The sequence below is a fragment of the Amphibalanus amphitrite genome, unplaced genomic scaffold, assembly GCF_019059575.1.
Source record: "Amphibalanus amphitrite isolate SeventyFive unplaced genomic scaffold, NRLGWU_Aamphi_draft 000001F_arrow, whole genome shotgun sequence".
NCBI lineage: Eukaryota > Metazoa > Arthropoda > Thecostraca > Balanomorpha > Balanidae > Amphibalanus > Amphibalanus amphitrite.
In genome coordinates this window covers 2,748,797-2,765,097 of record NW_024881499.1, presented here as the reverse complement: position 1 = coordinate 2,765,097, position 16,301 = coordinate 2,748,797, and the positions used below count along the sequence as shown (strand labels likewise).

The 16,301-nt window shown below is 48.8% G+C and overlaps 1 protein-coding gene across 4 annotated transcripts in view; it reads right to left on the bottom strand.

Moving 5' to 3' along the window:
- LOC122390465 (kinesin-like protein unc-104) overlaps window positions 1-16,301 on the bottom strand; it is a 186,145-nt gene that overhangs the window by 122,030 nt on the left and 47,814 nt on the right. For all 4 annotated transcript variants that reach the window (XM_043383463.1, XM_043383550.1, XM_043383634.1 and 1 more), the window contains exons 3-4: window positions 4,080-4,153; window positions 3,093-3,171 (exon numbers count right to left, since the gene is read on the bottom strand). In XM_043383463.1, coding sequence (XP_043239398.1) covers window positions 3,093-3,171; window positions 4,080-4,153 — 153 coding nt within the window. The remainder of the gene's footprint in view (window positions 1-3,092; window positions 3,172-4,079; window positions 4,154-16,301) is intronic.

The window sequence follows — 16,301 nt, the reverse complement described above, 5'->3', positions numbered from 1 at the left end:
TGATTGGCATTGCTCACCGGTAAGATAAACGTATTGCGTTGCTTGACTGACAATTACCGTACTGTTCCATTTAGAAAGAAGCTATAAGGAACGGCTGACTTATTGCTTAGAAATGTCCATAATGTTCACGCTCAAGTGGTGAATGATCGAGGCGTGTTAAATCCATTTGAAAAACAGCCTGGATATCCATTTATTCTGTTTCGAACATTGCTGAAGTGATATCACCAAATGCCGAGGAGTTTTGCTCATTGCCGAAGTCATGGCGAAGTGTCAAACTGTTTTGCAGATCGCTCATTTCAGTGTTCAATCTGTTTTGTCGAATAGCTGAAATGAAACACACGACGCCGGAATAGTTGTGCTCAATGCCGATTGTTGAAATGGCTCCTCAAACAGTTATGGCCAATGGTTGAATTCAATTGCAAAAAGGTGTAGTAACCAAACAATATACGATGTTCTTCGATCAGGAAGCACGTGCTTTACAACTGTTTCAAATTCGTCATTAAACTTAAAGGAAATAGTTCACTTTTTAACATGGGTTTTGAACTGGAATAGCAGTTCCGTAGCCTGGGCTGAGACGAGCATAAATCAGGAGCTTTTACAGCCCAACGATCACCCTAGGCAAAGATATTCTATTTCTCGTCCCGAAAAAGGTGTCTTGCGTTGAGGATGTGTGCCTTGCATATATTCGCATCCAGTATGAAAAGAGCATGGGTACCGAAAATTCTTCAGAAACTAGAGAAATTATCTACGAGAACTCAAGAGAAATGCTCGTACTGATCAATAAGGACATTCAGCAGCAGCAGATCGCCCAAATGCCGGTGGCCGCGATCATTTCTCTAGTTTCTGAAGAATTTTCGGGACCCATGCTCTTTTCATACTGGATCGGCAGTGCCTTACAGAAACTGAAAAGTTCTTCTTATTATCAAAATATAGAAAATAATATTTTGTTATAAATAGGTTTTATTTTCTTTGCTGATCATTTTGAACATAAAAAATCATAAATCCATTGCAAAAAAAATAATTTCGTGAAAGTGAACTATTTCCTTTAAGATTTTGGTCTTCGTGCAACTAAGTATGTGAAAATTAACCCGCGCACCGACGGGGGGGGGCGGATATCCGCCCCCCCTGAGGTTTTTCGCGAATAGCGGGAAAACCGCGGCGCGTAGCGCCGCGAAATTTGGTATGACTATAACCTCATCAATTTTACACATGGTGTGCAAGTTTGAACCTCCTACCTTTTAAGGTCAGGTCACCAGGTCACTTTGAATGACCCAACCTCAAGTCACTTTTTTGCAACTTTGTCACCGTGCCAGAGCTACAGTGGATGTCGGAGGCCTTTGAAACTCGCAGGATATTATAAGGTTATTAGTAGCTACAATTTGTATATCTCGGAATTTTGATATCGGTGACCTAAGGTCAGGTCAATTTCGCGACCTCCCCATTATAAGTCAATGGGGGAAAAATCAACTCCCTGTTTTTACCACTAAAACGGGTCGGAATGGCCCCATATACCATACATGACTTCATATACGATCAACCTTCACTACCTTGAGGTCTGTTTTGCTGTTGGGCAGCTGTGAGGTCATGTGACGTCATCAAAGGTCACCAAAGGTTTTTGGCCAATAACTCCGTACAGGAACAAGATACAGACGCGTGGATGGTCTCATTGTGTTCAGCTCGTCAAGACGCATCGAATGATATACATGATGACCTCGAGGTCACGTGACCTGAGGTCAACCTTTGACCTTGACCTTTCGAGGTCAACATATAGATCATTCGATGCGGATTGACGAGAGGATCACGATGATGCCCTTAGTTTGTTCCTATCTTGACTAAATCGAAAGTTATTCGAGAAAAACTCTCTCCATATCTAGCGCCGCCATTTTGACTTTTTCGACCCCTGTGACGTCATCTTTGACCTGACCTGAAAATGACCTTAGTAAAAATTGTAGATCTTGGCCGTGCGTATCCGATGCCGTTTACCGCTTGTCGCTATCTTGCTTCGTTCTCGAGATCTCAGGGGGGGGGCGGTCATCCGCCCCCCCCCCCCGTCGGTACGAAGTTGGCGCAGACCCCCGTCGGTGCGCGGGTTAAGTCCCTTAATTTCGTTGCTGGCGCTGTTTCATGCATTCATCTGCCACTTTGCGAGCCCACCGGCCCAGAACCTTGCCCACCTGGCTCTGCATGCTGATCAGCAGCTGCGGCAGGCGGTGAGAGGAGCGCGCGATATCACCCGGCCCGTGACAGCCGCCCCGGCCCGCGGCTGTTTGTCCGGGGACCTAATACGGCCGGCTCTGGCGTCCCGGTCTGTCCGCGGGAACCACCGCGGAATGCCCAATGGAAGACATGCCCAGAATCCAGCGGCCTCGGCGCAGCGCCGCACAAAGCCAGAGCAGATATAGACGCCATTTCCAGCGCGAGTTAGTGAAATGGCTTCAAAGGCGGCGGTTTATTTCGTTTACTTCCAGCCCACGCAGTCTTCATTCTGGGATTCCCGCCAATGGGTAATACGTTTTGCAGGCTGAAATGTTTGTGATGATGTTTCAGTCTCAGCTTAGAAGTTCGAAATCGTAGCAAAATCAAACCAATATTGGATACTACGAGTATTGACAGACCGATATCTAACTATATGTGGGCGTCAATAAAACACGTCTTCCATATGCGACTGTTGTCAAATATCTTTACACATTGTTCTCGGTAGATTCGTGACAACAGCGCGCAGGCCTCACAAGCACAGCAGGGAATTTGGGGCTGAGGAGCGTCACCTCGGCCGCCGACGGGTCGTGGGCGGCATCGAGATGACGTGCTGGTGCGGGGCGGAGCGGGGATGGGGAAAGGGCTTCTCGAGACGGCCGGAAATGACAGTCGGCACAGCTCAGAATCGCTAGGGAGTGGGGTTGGAGTGGATGGAGGGGGATTTAGCGGGGTTGAGGCTTCTCTGAAAAGGCAACGCTGGGGATATAGCTCAACGTCCAACAATAGTATTTTTGAAACAATCAGTGAAGCAGCTTGCATTATTTAGGTGTGCTTACGTCATACGCGATGCCTGTGGCTATTGAGCCAACTGCGTGGCCATTTTGACTTTTTCATACCTTGGAAAGCATGATCCAGCATTTCGACGCCAATATCTTGATACACTCTTTCCTGTGACGCAAACTGTGGCGCCGAAGGCTGAAAAGAGGAGCAAAACAGTCACAGTCGTGCGTGTTGGTCACTTATATCAAATGCCTGTCTAAATACCTGTTCAAACTGGTATTGAGTGGCATATCGTACTTCCATGAGTGATATTGCCCATCATCAAGACCCTGCCCTTACCTATCTACCAAACATCCAGGCACGGCCAACTTTTGCACTTGTGACGCCTTCAACTATGTAGATTGGATCCGCTCCCAAATAACCTGTCAAGATGGATCGCAGATAAGGACGTTGTGTCGGTTGCAAACTCTGGGACCGAGCTCGGCTGTGGGACACCTATGACGTCACCGGTCCATTTAGCGCCATCACGGCCCGTCAGCGGAGATATCCGCGACCTCCGCGACCCAGCAGGGGCCCGGCCGCCGCCCCGGGGATGACGTCACAAAACCAATGTGCCGCCCTCGGCTGGCCTTTGGCGGCGATTCTGGTGACGGGACAGATCCGATTCAGCGATCGATGGCGGGCTGGCTGACGCGGCGCCGGTTCGGGGACGAGCTAAATGAGCCGACAGTTCCGCCGGCCGTAACATACTGGGAATCCAGTCGCCGAGACGGCCGTGCAGCGAGCGGCGGGAACATTGGTCCCAGGCCGCCGGCGGCACACTGATTTATTCGGTCATTTGAACCCATTGACCGACTTAAGCTGCTATTCATACCCATACATGCAGATAAATTTGAGATAATGTCTGGGAAATGTTCATGCAGGGTTTTCCTTCCAATTTATCCAGTCGTGTAATGTGGCAGTTAATGAAATACCTATATAAATGCAGATCAGCGGATTAATGAACTGTGTAAATAGTTACATTTGTTACGGGAAGGAGTACAAGTTAGTTCCTAAACCTAGGAAAAACTAGAACAGACAATACAATTGAAAAAGGCACTTACCTCAATCGACCAGTAGGAATAGTCGAAGTTGAAGCTTTTGACATTGTCGTTGATTTGCTTCGGATTTGTAATTACTGAAACACAGGAAATAAGTGTTAGATCTCTTGAAGTATGACATAGATTTATTTGGCCAACGAATGGCAGGCATGAGCAAAGTATGCTGTGATCCCAATCCCATGGTATGTTTTCCACTTCCATATTTCTTTTTATGTCAACGAAAAGCGCCCTTGTAGTTTTTCTGTTCATCTTTTCACCCACATGCGTTTTGCTTACTCTCTGTCAGCGTCCTTCGTTCCAAAATAACCCGTTTCTAGCCACCCCACTAATTCCCAGAAAGTCACACACTACACACTCGTAAAGCGGTATGGGGGCGGCGGACACCCACGGCACACCCGCGACACTCGGCGACGGCCTTGTCGCGTCGCTGCCGACGTTCGACGCGCCGTCACCGCCGGACGCGTACCGGCCGGTCGTTTCAGCGCCGACTAATCTCATCAGGGCGGCTGGCACCTATCCGGGCGGCTCTGAATGGGCGCGGCGGCGGCACGCGTCCAGCGGTGCCGAGAGGACCGTCAATGGGACCTCCCCGCCGCAGATGATACCCGAGATGGACGGGGCAGTGAATGAGACGGCCGAACGACGCGTGATGTGCACGGCTGGGCATTGAATGAGACGGCCCGGCGACACCTGATGTGCACGGCTGGGCAGTGAATGAGACAGCCCGGCAACACATGATGTGTAGGACTGGAGAGTGAATGATGTGTTCGGTGTTACCAACAGGCAACAGATGAAGTGCGGAGACCCACAGGCCCAGGGTGGCGAATGGCAAGGAGGCTCGCTGAGGGACGTCTAGTGTATAAGATCTCTATGGTCTGGTGGACCACTTAGTGGAAAACACGGGTCAAAGGCGATCTGTAAAACGCAGAAGTACGGCCCTTCTACAGAGCTATTACCTGGAACGTCTTAAAACTTTGTTGTGGCCATTCGTACAATTTATGCTGGGTGCTTCACCCAAGTGATCAAAAAACACTTTTCTGAAAAGATGCGAGCGGAATCGGTGGTGTGGCGGGTTATGGAGGCAGTTCACTATCACGCAGACTGAATCGTTCAGTGCCGCCTCCCGAAATAGCATCCGTCTGAAAGCGCCACTCCGGGCCGGGCGTCTGGGCGCTGTGGGACGAGCTGCGGGTCAGCTCGGTTTCCGGAGGGCCTTCGACGGCCGGCTGATGGACCGGCGGGTTCGCGGTGGGGGGGGGGGGGGGCTTCGCCGCCGGCCCGGCCCACTGCCCCGGATCTACCGGCCGTCTGCCCGCAGATATGTCAGCCGGACGAACGTGGTCTGGCGGAACGACGAGGCGGTCCAGACGGCGGCGCTGCGCGATTTCTCTGGCCGATGTAATTCGCTGGAAGTGGCTGACTTTATCCGTAACTCGGCCCGCTTCCTGCAATCCAGACCGAGTACTGGCTGAAGTTGAGAAACACCAGCGATGGCTGGTCACTCGCACTGATTTGTAAGTACCCGCGTACAGAACCCTATGCCAATGTCCTCTGCACGGTCGGCAGCCCAGCCACACCCCAATTCAGCAGTGTCTGTCACAGTCCGTATAATTAGATCGGCCTCGCTGGCAATAGGGCAGGCGTCCAGACACCAGAACGTGACTGGGATATCGAAAGGCCAGGCCGTCTCGTGTGGCTAGAATAAGAGCACCAGTTAGATTAAACTTTAGTGAGACAAGTAACAAATAACGGGTGGTCAGTATGAAACTGGACAAAATTTGATTAAGCATAGCATCTCCAATTATGGACAGATTGTAATTATTTTTGGCAGGTGAATACTTCCAGTTATTCTATATTACCAGCTCAGATTTCAACTTTCTGCTATTAACTAGTAGAAAACATTGCGCCGGTAAGTCAGCAAGCGTTCCGGGACCTGTTCGCGCAAGTTTGTGAAAATAACACAAATTAGAAAAATGTTACCATTATGCGTCACATTGCGCCATAGGGTGTCACCAGATCTTAAGAATATGTGATCATCGATAAATTCTGAGGACTTGCAGATGTTTTGCATGGTGGGAACGGCAAGATCACCAAGAAAAGGCTCATTCAGCACCGGAAGAAACAAACCGGCGCCGTCACCGAACAGTTGGGGCTCTCCTTGTGATCTCTGGGAAGAAATTTTGGAATCTGCAAAACATATGACCAATTAATGTGTCAACAAGCAGAAATCAGGTAAAAAAAAAATAGGATAAAGGTGACGGAGGCACAATTTCGTTCGCAGAAAACCCGCCAGCGCCGACTGTCACAGGGTCCAATGCAGGGTAGCAAAAACATGGAGGTGCATATGGACGATGAATCTTATTTCACCTGCAGTGGCAGCCAGATGCATTCCATTGCCGAATTTTACACCTCAGCTGGTGGAGACACTATTCCACATGTGGATCACACCTTCGCTTTCGACCTGAGAGCAAGCATCCACCCGAGATGCCCGTCTGGCTTGCCATGAGTCCGAGGGGCTCACGCGTCCAGTTACTTGCCGAGCACAGGCAATGTAACGGGCGAACTTTGCTATGAAAAGTGTTTGAATGGCGTGCTGATACCACTTATTGAGTCTCAGAACACAGAGCATGATGCTCTGTTAGGTTCCGACCTTGCAACAGTCACAGTACGCGCGCTAGAACACGAAACTTCTTGAGGAGGCTGGGGCGCCCGAAATAGCACGTGACATGAACCCGCCATGTACCCCTCAGATTTAGCCCACTGAGGATCTGTGGGGGCTCATCAAACAGAAAGTGTATAAGGGAAGGTGACAGGTCAGCTGAGACGCACAATTGAAGCGGAAAATCCAGCAGGCCATCCGTCAAATCGACCCGGAGGTGCCGCGAAAGACAATAGCGGGGCTGCCAGCGCGCGTGCGCTTGAAGGCTGACAGAGGTCCAGTGTCGCACATCCATTAGAGCGAGCGTGATCACAACAAAATAATGGCACGGTAACGCGATTTTCGTTGCTTTCGCTTGAAAACTTTTGACACAGTAACAATTCAAACTTTGTCCAGTTTCATACTGACCACCCGTTATTATAAACTAAAATTATGAAGCGTTTTAACTGCTTATTGTGAGGTGCAGATTCTTAAAAATATTCATTAAAACTGAAATTAAACGAAATGGTTATAGGAATGCCTTTCTTCAAAGATGTATGGAAATCAAAATGCTTGTGAAAAGCTAACAATCTAAAATATTTACGCCTTTTCTTAACCCGCGCCCCGTTGGGCTCTGCCGAGCAGCGCCCTGTTGGAAGGGGGGCCATTTTGACCCCCCCCCCCTAAGATCTCGAGAACCACGCAACCTAGCGACAAGCGGCAAACGGTGTTGGATAGCCCTATCAGGGAACTACCTTGTGACCCAATTTTATTGACCTAGGTCAAACCGATGACGTCACAGGTCAGGTCAAAGGTCCAATTTTCACCGTTTACTGGCATTTCAAGAAATGCATTGTGTATTGTGTATTGTGTATTGTGCCAAGCCAACCACAGACCCAGCGGCCCATTTACAGTGGCAGTCATGCCCATAAAATACAAAAAAAAAAACACTACATACTACTACAATGCGTTGTAAAATCGAGTAAAATGCATTTCATTGAAAATCATCGATGGGGAAATGTTCTTCAAACACATATTTTGCTATTTGAGGTCACTGATACCAGGTCAGGTCACAGAGGTCAGTTCACTGGGGGGTCACGTCACAATATGAAAGTGTCGTGTGATACATGTTTTATGGTCCATTTTACATGAAATATGCTATTATGTGGGTCAGGCAGCCTTTGGGGCCAGCTTAGGTCACGTTTTGGTCAAGGTCAGGTCAAGGTCAGGTCAAGGTCAGGTCAAGGTCAGGTCAAGGTCAGGTCAAGGTCAGGTCAAGGTCAGGTCAAGGTCAGGTCAAATTAGGTCAAATTTCAAAGTTAATATTTTTGCATAAAGTGGGTATCGAATCGATGCAGCTTGTCACGGGGAGTTCAATGGTGGTCTTTGTTGTGCCGTACGTGGTCTAGAATCGCTAAAAATTGAGTTCAAAATTTGACGTCATCATTTTTGAACGGTTTTTTTCGCTATACCTTGACCAAAAAACGAGATATCGATCTGAAATTTGGTATGTATATAGAAGAGCGCAGGGACTATCACATGTTTTTCCTGTTTTTTCGAAATTCGGAAAAAAATTGGATTTTTTTTTAGTTTTTCTAAAAAAAATCAATTTTTGATTTTTTGGGATCAAAAACCCAAAATTTTGAAAATCCGAGATAGCAGTTTTGTAGCGCCGCTTTTTGTTTACTAGACCATATAAAGAACTTTGAAATTGCTTGATAACTGTAGATTTGGTGAGCGTTTCAAGATTGCATGTTTTTTGCTCATTTTTGCTCGAACATGACCTCAGTTTGACCTCAATAACTCCTGACCTAAGATGACCTAAGACTTGAAATTTGGTGTGAAGGTGTCAAATTGATGCCCGGGAAGGTACTGAAAATTTGGCGGCGCTGCGCGCCGCCGTTTTTTTGCTAATCAGGAAAAACCACAGGGGAGGGGGGGCCAAAATGGCCCCCCCCCAACGGGGCGAGGGTTAATCATATTCCTCGATTCGTATCCTTTGACGAGAATCAAGTCTTACTGTAGCACGCTACATCTTGACCATCTAACGTAGTATCTTTTCGGCACGGTCGGCCCGGTGACGCGCAGCTGAGCAGAGCGCTGCCGCACGCTTCCCTCCCTTGTCATTATTCCCTTCCTCCTCCCACCCGTCCCCAGGTCCACCCTCCCCAATCATTTCTCACTGTCCGCACAGAATGGGCCGCCATTAAACTCCAATTAAGACAAGCACCTCTGAAGACAGTCACATCAGGATGAGTCATTGGTAGTCATTACAAAGCAGCTGAAGCTACAAGCAAACGTCGGCACACTGTGAGACCACGCGCAGGCTTAAGGCACGTAGCACATTGGGTCTCACGTAGCCATGGTAGCACAACAGTGCGTCTCACTGCAACGGAATCTGCTAAACTTAGCAAACAGCCTCCGAAACAGACGTAGTTCAGGACGTCTCCACTGCGGACAGAAAGCGCTGTTGTCCGAAACAAACGTAGTTCAGGACGTCCCCACCGCGGACAGAAGGCGCTGTTCTACAGACCCTCCCAACCAAGATGACGGCAGTGGGCGGAGCAAGAGTGACGTCACAAGGGGCGTTGCCGGCAGACGAAACGGAAGGAAACAAAAGTTTGAATAAAATGAAATTGAAGAATCAAAATTAAAACTCGAAAATCACCAACCTTTCGGGGATTGGTTTATGCCAGCGACTACTAAGATGATAAAGCACTCAACACGAAGACGATTCGACGGCCAAAAATTGCAGACACAGAGGAGCAAGGCGACTAAACAGGACAGAGGGCGCCATCTTACGGGCCCACCCACAAGAGGAAGGCAGAGGAAGATGACGGCGCAAGGGCGTGGCAGTCACCCCCCCCCCCCCAACTATAAAAGGGTGCGCCACCCAACCAGAGGAGACACAGTCGAGCAGCCGAGAGTCACAGTCTGCAGCCGGAGCCGGAGCCGCCATCTGGGGGCCGCCGTCAGTCCGGGGTCACCCGCGAGAAGTCTCTTCAGTTCGAGCGCAGAGGAACTCCAGAATGTGAGTGCTGCTGAAAAGTCTGCTCAATCCCAATCCTTGCCCCCCCCCCCTCTGCCCAGCCTGCCGTGCCGTGACGACTGCCAAACATTTTCGGTTGCCATAAAATGCACTCTCAATTGGAATTGGAAAACTTAAATTACTTTGAACTTATTGGTCCAGACACCCTAGTTGCATATTAGGATCTGAATTGTGAGGTCATGTCAGAGCCGCCAGTAAATAGGTACGTTATTGTCAGTTGGAGTTCACGATTAGGCCGGGAGCGAGATGCTAAAATTTGAATAAGCAGCTCATTGTCACGAACGTTGAGATTGATGACATGATGCATGTCAGCATTGGATAATGAATATGTCTGTGTGTTTGGCCAAGCTGGTTCGTTGATTTATTATCGGCGGTAGTCAGGTGCGATTAAGATTTGAGGTTGGGAAGTTTGTGAAATTAAGGGTGTAGATTCATGCTGTACTCACTAAAAGTTGCATTGCGAAATCATTGGTAATATTGCTATAGGAATTAATTGCGAAGTCGAAGTCAGTTATAGAACAGGTAAATACGTTTGGAAAGGGATGAAATGTTTTAAGGTGGCGACTGATTCATGCAATCGATTTATGAATATGGCTATGAGTTATGATTTTCGACAGATGCGAATGCTTGAGCTTACGGCGGAATTTCTTCTGTTGCTTAGGTGCAGAGTTGAGAGTAGTGGTTTGAGGTCGACGGTCTGACGCTTTGCGACTTTAGATGGTGCTTGTACTTTGCGTCATTGTAGTTGCGAAATGTCGAGTAATAGGTAGATGTAGAATTGTTTGTGATTAGAACTAATATGCGACTAATATAGGTACCGATCGTTGTGCTTTGTAGAATAAATACTAGAAAGGACCATCTTTGTTGGGGAACGATTAAAGGGGACCGGAATTTAATAAAAAAAAAACTTACGTGGAATGGAGCTGATGAGATGTCGAACAGGGAGATATTGCAGCGATATTTTACCAGATTCACACTCACTGACACATTCGTTGAATCTACCCGGCCCGGAGAGACCGCACACACCAGTACTGCACCGCGAGTGATGACGCGCCCATCGCGGCGCGGCCTTGACAACTGTCGACTGTCGACGCGGCGCCGGCCGGCAGCCGTGGTAATCGTCGTTTGCGACGCGGGACCGTGCGCCGCTAGATGGCACATGAGAGCAGCGTCGGGAGTGGAGCAGCGGCCACAGTAGGGCAGTGGGCTAACCGTAATTGGAGCGCGTGCGGTAGGTGAAGGTCATTGTGGTGGTTAGTTGAGCATGGTCAGAGCATGGTTAGTTGTGGAAAGTTGCAACGGGATAAGAACGTAAACAGTTAATGCATAATTTTAAATATGACATGCTATTTGATATTTAGGACTGCACTTCGCTTGATGTGCATTGTTTACTGCTAATAGGATGATTTAAATTATATTTTCTATGAAAGCTAGGGACCCCTATGACAATATTCTGGCACTCTATAAAGATAATTTGTATAGGTAACTAGTAGCCCATCAGAAGTTATCGAACGAGTTTCAAGGAGTCATTTCCGTTGAGCATTCAGTAATTCACTATGATACGGTGGATCACAACCAGACGACAGATCGGTGCGTACTAATTGGTTCTAGATCATCTGATTAAATCAAGAGCGGTTCAAGGTCTGCTAGGAGTGTATACGAGAACTAGTGATTAGGTTCATGCGTGCAGCAGCAATTAGGACTTGAGATTACGATTAGGTTGGATAAATAATGCGTTTCTGTTATTCGCGTTCTTACGAGTTAGCGCCAATAATTACTCCACCAATATTGGCACAGGGCATTGTGAGGCGCAGACGGCTTGTTTGCCCGTCTCCTATGGCGTAACGTTTACCAGCATGACCGTATGAGACACAGATGCACTTCTCTAAACACACGTCCAGACCGGAATAATAAGAGGGACACACCGTCACGTACGCAGGGCATATGCACGTTTTCCGCCAGTGGTACCGGCTACTGTTAGATTTCCCGCTTAGGTAATACTGGGTAACGAGGCAGTGAGAGGTTTCTATGGCAGAGGAAAGGAGAAGACTGGTACAGTGCAGTCGGAGAGTAAGTTGGAGCTATGCCAAAGGTAAGAAGCCGAAGGTCAGGGGTGAGTCACCCAAAGGGCGGATAAGGCAAGCTGTAGTGTCCCGAATAAGTCCTCATACTTATTTTGTAAGGGTACCTTAATCGGTACTGGACAGCCTCAGGGGAGGTAACAATGTACTCCAGGACACGTAAGGCCTTGAATGTAAATCCCAGGGTTAAGGAGAGTTCCTGAGGAGAGTTCCAGGATATGAACGGTGGTCCCTGGGTCGTGAACGGAGGCGTTACACGCGGACCGGAAGAGGGCATAGGTAATCTCTCCCGGATAGAGAGATAAGTCGGATGTAAATCGCGTATATGTGTACCATAAGTCTATCGGACGTGTAGTGAATCCCATAAATTAGCAGGGTGGATATTTGTGCAATTATTCTGGACGGCCCTGCGATAAGTATCTTAGTCGCCGGTTAGCGGAGCATGCATATGGATTTCGGAAAGAGACATTTATCTCGCCGGGGAGACCCTGGTTTGTAAGACGCCTAACACTATCGGAGGGAATTTCGGGGGCTATCAATTAAATTTGGGTGAATACATGAAATGCAAACGTAATGCGAGCAAGGGTGTGAGAATGACGACGCATGAATCTTAGAATAAGGCCGATAGGAATTTGATAGAATTCCGTTACGGCAGTCGAACAAATGATTCTCGAGGGCAGTTAAAACTAGCAACGCTAATACGAATTAAGTGGGCAATTTTCGTAATGGGGAGGCCAGTGATATAGGAATGGGTGACTGGACGAATGATCACATTCAATTAATCAATTTAATTACCACCCATATGTTTGGCAGTGGTCATCGGGACTTCGAATGCCCTGTCCTTCACCTGCCCAACGGTGCCGCAAACCCAGCTGATCGGATCCCTCTATCCCAAATCCGAGCAGTGAAGAAGCATCTCGTGCATCATGGTCTATACAATGAACAGAATCATCAAGCCTCTAAATTAAAAAGCATCTTCCATCAGATGTATTTGTATGCAAGGTGGATCTGTATCTACATCTCTCCCAGGTGGACGTCATCTCAAGATCTCATTAAGGATATCTACATCTATCTCAGGATCCCATCTCTACCTGGATTTCTCATCTATCTGGAGCTCTCATTACTCTGGATATCTCATCACCATCTTTCTCTATCATCTGGATCCATAGATCTCTATCAGGTGGATCTCATCTGTCTCAGGATCTAATCTCCATCTCAGGATCTAATCTCCATCTCAGGATCTCAAGATCACTGCCTGGATCTCTCTCTAGATCTCTATCTGGATACCTACATCTCTCTCTCTCTCTCTCTCTCTCTCTCTCTCTCTCTCTCTCTCTCTCTCTCTCTCTCTCTCTCTCTCTCTCAGGTGGATCTTCATCACCATCTGGATCCCTCTCTATAGCTATCTCAGGATCTCTTCAACGACTCTCAAGCTCCCCTGTATCACAAGCTCTACTATCGAGTTCATTACAGCAGCAAATTGTTATCTGTTCTTCTACAACCAACTGAATTCAGAGGACCGCGGTGCTGGATCAACCGCGAAGATACAGCTTTCTTTATTCTTTCTTTTTCTCCCCTAAATCCCCTCGCTACAAATGGCGCCCAACGTGGGGCTTTGATAATTCTCAAATTGTGAAGCTGGTAGACTGGCACAAGCCGCCGAACCCGAAGTTGATGAATTGAAAGTCAACCGTATGTAGAAGAGGAAGAAGTTGAAGAAAAGAGCAGGTGTTCGAAATACTGGCAGCAGTGGAAATGAGCGTGCTGCAGGGGTCGACGTGAAGAAAGAGGATGAGCTAAAGAAGGCTGTGTGAAGATGATGAAGCTTATGATGGTGGCTGATGACAGGAAAGTTGAAGAATTGGGCAGGTGTTCGAAATACTGACAGCAGTGGAAATGAACGTGCTGCAGGGGTTGACGTGAAGGAACTAATGAGAGGAAGCGGTCTTACGAATACTGAAAAGGATATAGAAGAAGTTGTTGAAGATAAGATAAGGAAATGAAGCTGTCTCATGAACGAAGGATCAGACTAATACAGAAGTCAGGCCGAAAATGAAACTTGACAATTGCCCGCATCAGCATATCAATTCTTCTACGTTCTGCTGTACAACAAGTCCAAGTCAAGGTCAGCTGCTGTAGTGCAAAGGAGAGCTCGAACTTTCTAGAGTATTGATGATAAGAGGACAGCAATATCAACAGCAGAAGAGGAAGAAGAACAGGCGGAATGCTCGTGTTGTACTGAATCAAAAACAAACACGGTCGTCTTCACAACACAGCCGAGGCGATTATCATGTTGGTGAACGAGGAGAGGGTGCCAGGATGCTGCAAGACCAACTGCCAAACGATCCATTGAGATGGGCTGCTGCAGAGATCACCCACCTGAGCTGCTGCAACGGCTGTCACCTGGTCCGCCGAAAGGTCGCTACCTGGGCTGCCACGGAGGTCACCTGTGCTGCCACGGAGGATGCATTGCCCTCGCGGGCTGCCTCGGGGGGTCACTCACCTGATCGGCCGTGGAAGTCGCCTACCTGAGCTGCCACGGAGGAAGCATTGGTCTCGCGTGCCGCCTCGGGGGGTCACTCACCTGATCTGCCGGAAGTCACTCACCTGATCTACCACGGAGTTGTCACCGGGTCTGCCACGAAGGTCATCTACCCGGGCTGCCATGGAGCCCGCCGTCCGGGCTGCTGTGGAATCTTCCCACCCTGGCTGCCGTGGAGGCAGCCGCACCCAGGCTGCCATGGCAGGCTGCCACCCGGGCTGCCGTGAAGGCTGTCACCCGAACTGCTGTGGAGGCCGCCCACCTGGGCTGCTATAGAGGTCTTCACCCTCCTGAGAAGCCGCTTACCGGACGGCGACCGACGACATCGGGCTAACCAAAGTGGTTGGTGCCCGTGACCTCGATCTGGTGAACGACAAACTGAGGTGGGGACGAGGAACAACAGGTGCGTGTGTGTACGGTACTAGGTATACGATGTCATTTTGTAGGCGTTGCGGAACTTAACATGATTGTGTAGATTTAGATGAGTAAGGGAGGTGACTTTTTTGTAGGAGTTGCGAGGACGCAACTAGGGTTGTTTGGACTGAAGATGTAGCACGCTACATCTTGACCATCTAACGTAGTATCTTTTCGGCACGGTCGGCCCGGTGACGCGCAGCTGAGCAGAGCGCTGCCGCACGCTTCCCTCCCTTGTCATTATTCCCTTCCTCCTCCCACCCGTCCCCAGGTCCACCCTCCCCAATCATTTCTCACTGTCCGCACAGAATGGGCCGCCATTAAACTCCAATTAAGACAAGCACCTCTGAAGACAGTCACATCAGGATGAGTCATTGGTAGTCATTACAAAGCAGCTGAAGCTACAAGCAAACGTCGGCACACTGTGAGACCACGCGCAGGCTTAAGGCACGTAGCACATTGGGTCTCACGTAGCCATGGTAGCACAACAGTGCGTCTCACTGCAACGGAATCTGCTAAACTTAGCAAACAGCCTCCGAAACAGACGTAGTTCAGGACGTCTCCACTGCGGACAGAAAGCGCTGTTGTCCGAAACAAACGTAGTTCAGGACGTCCCCACCGCGGACAGAAGGCGCTGTTCTACAGACCCTCCCAACCAAGATGACGGCAGTGGGCGGAGCAAGAGTGACGTCACAAGGGGCGTTGCCGGCAGACGAAACGGAAGGAAACAAAAGTTTGAATAAAATGAAATTGAAGAATCAAAATTAAAACTCGAAAATCACCAACCTTTCGGGGATTGGTTTATGCCAGCGACTACTAAGATGATAAAGCACTCAACACGAAGACGATTCGACGGCCAAAAATTGCAGACACAGAGGAGCAAGGCGACTAAACAGGACAGAGGGCGCCATCTTACGGGCCCACCCACAAGAGGAAGGCAGAGGAAGATGACGGCGCAAGGGCGTGGCAGTCACCCCCCCCCCCAACTATAAAAGGGTGCGCCACCCAACCAGAGGAGACACAGTCGAGCAGCCGAGAGTCACAGTCTGCAGCCGGAGCCGGAGCCGCCATCTGGGGGCCGCCGTCAGTCCGGGGTCACCCGCGAGAAGTCTCTTCAGTTCGAGCGCAGAGGAACTCCAGAATGTGAGTGCTGCTGAAAAGTCTGCTCAATCCCAATCCTTGCCCCCCCCCCTCTGCCCAGCCTGCCGTGCCGTGACGACTGCCAAACATTTTCGGTTGCCATAAAATGCACTCTCAATTGGAATTGGAAAACTTAAATTACTTTGAACTTATTGGTCCAGACACCCTAGTTGCATATTAGGATCTGAATTGTGAGGTCATGTCAGAGCCGCCAGTAAATAGGTACGTTATTGTCAGTTGGAGTTCACGATTAGGCCGGGAGCGAGATGCTAAAATTTGAATAAGCAGCTCATTGTCACGAACGTTGAGATTGATGACATGATGCATGTCAGCATTGGATAATGAATATGTCTGTGTGTTT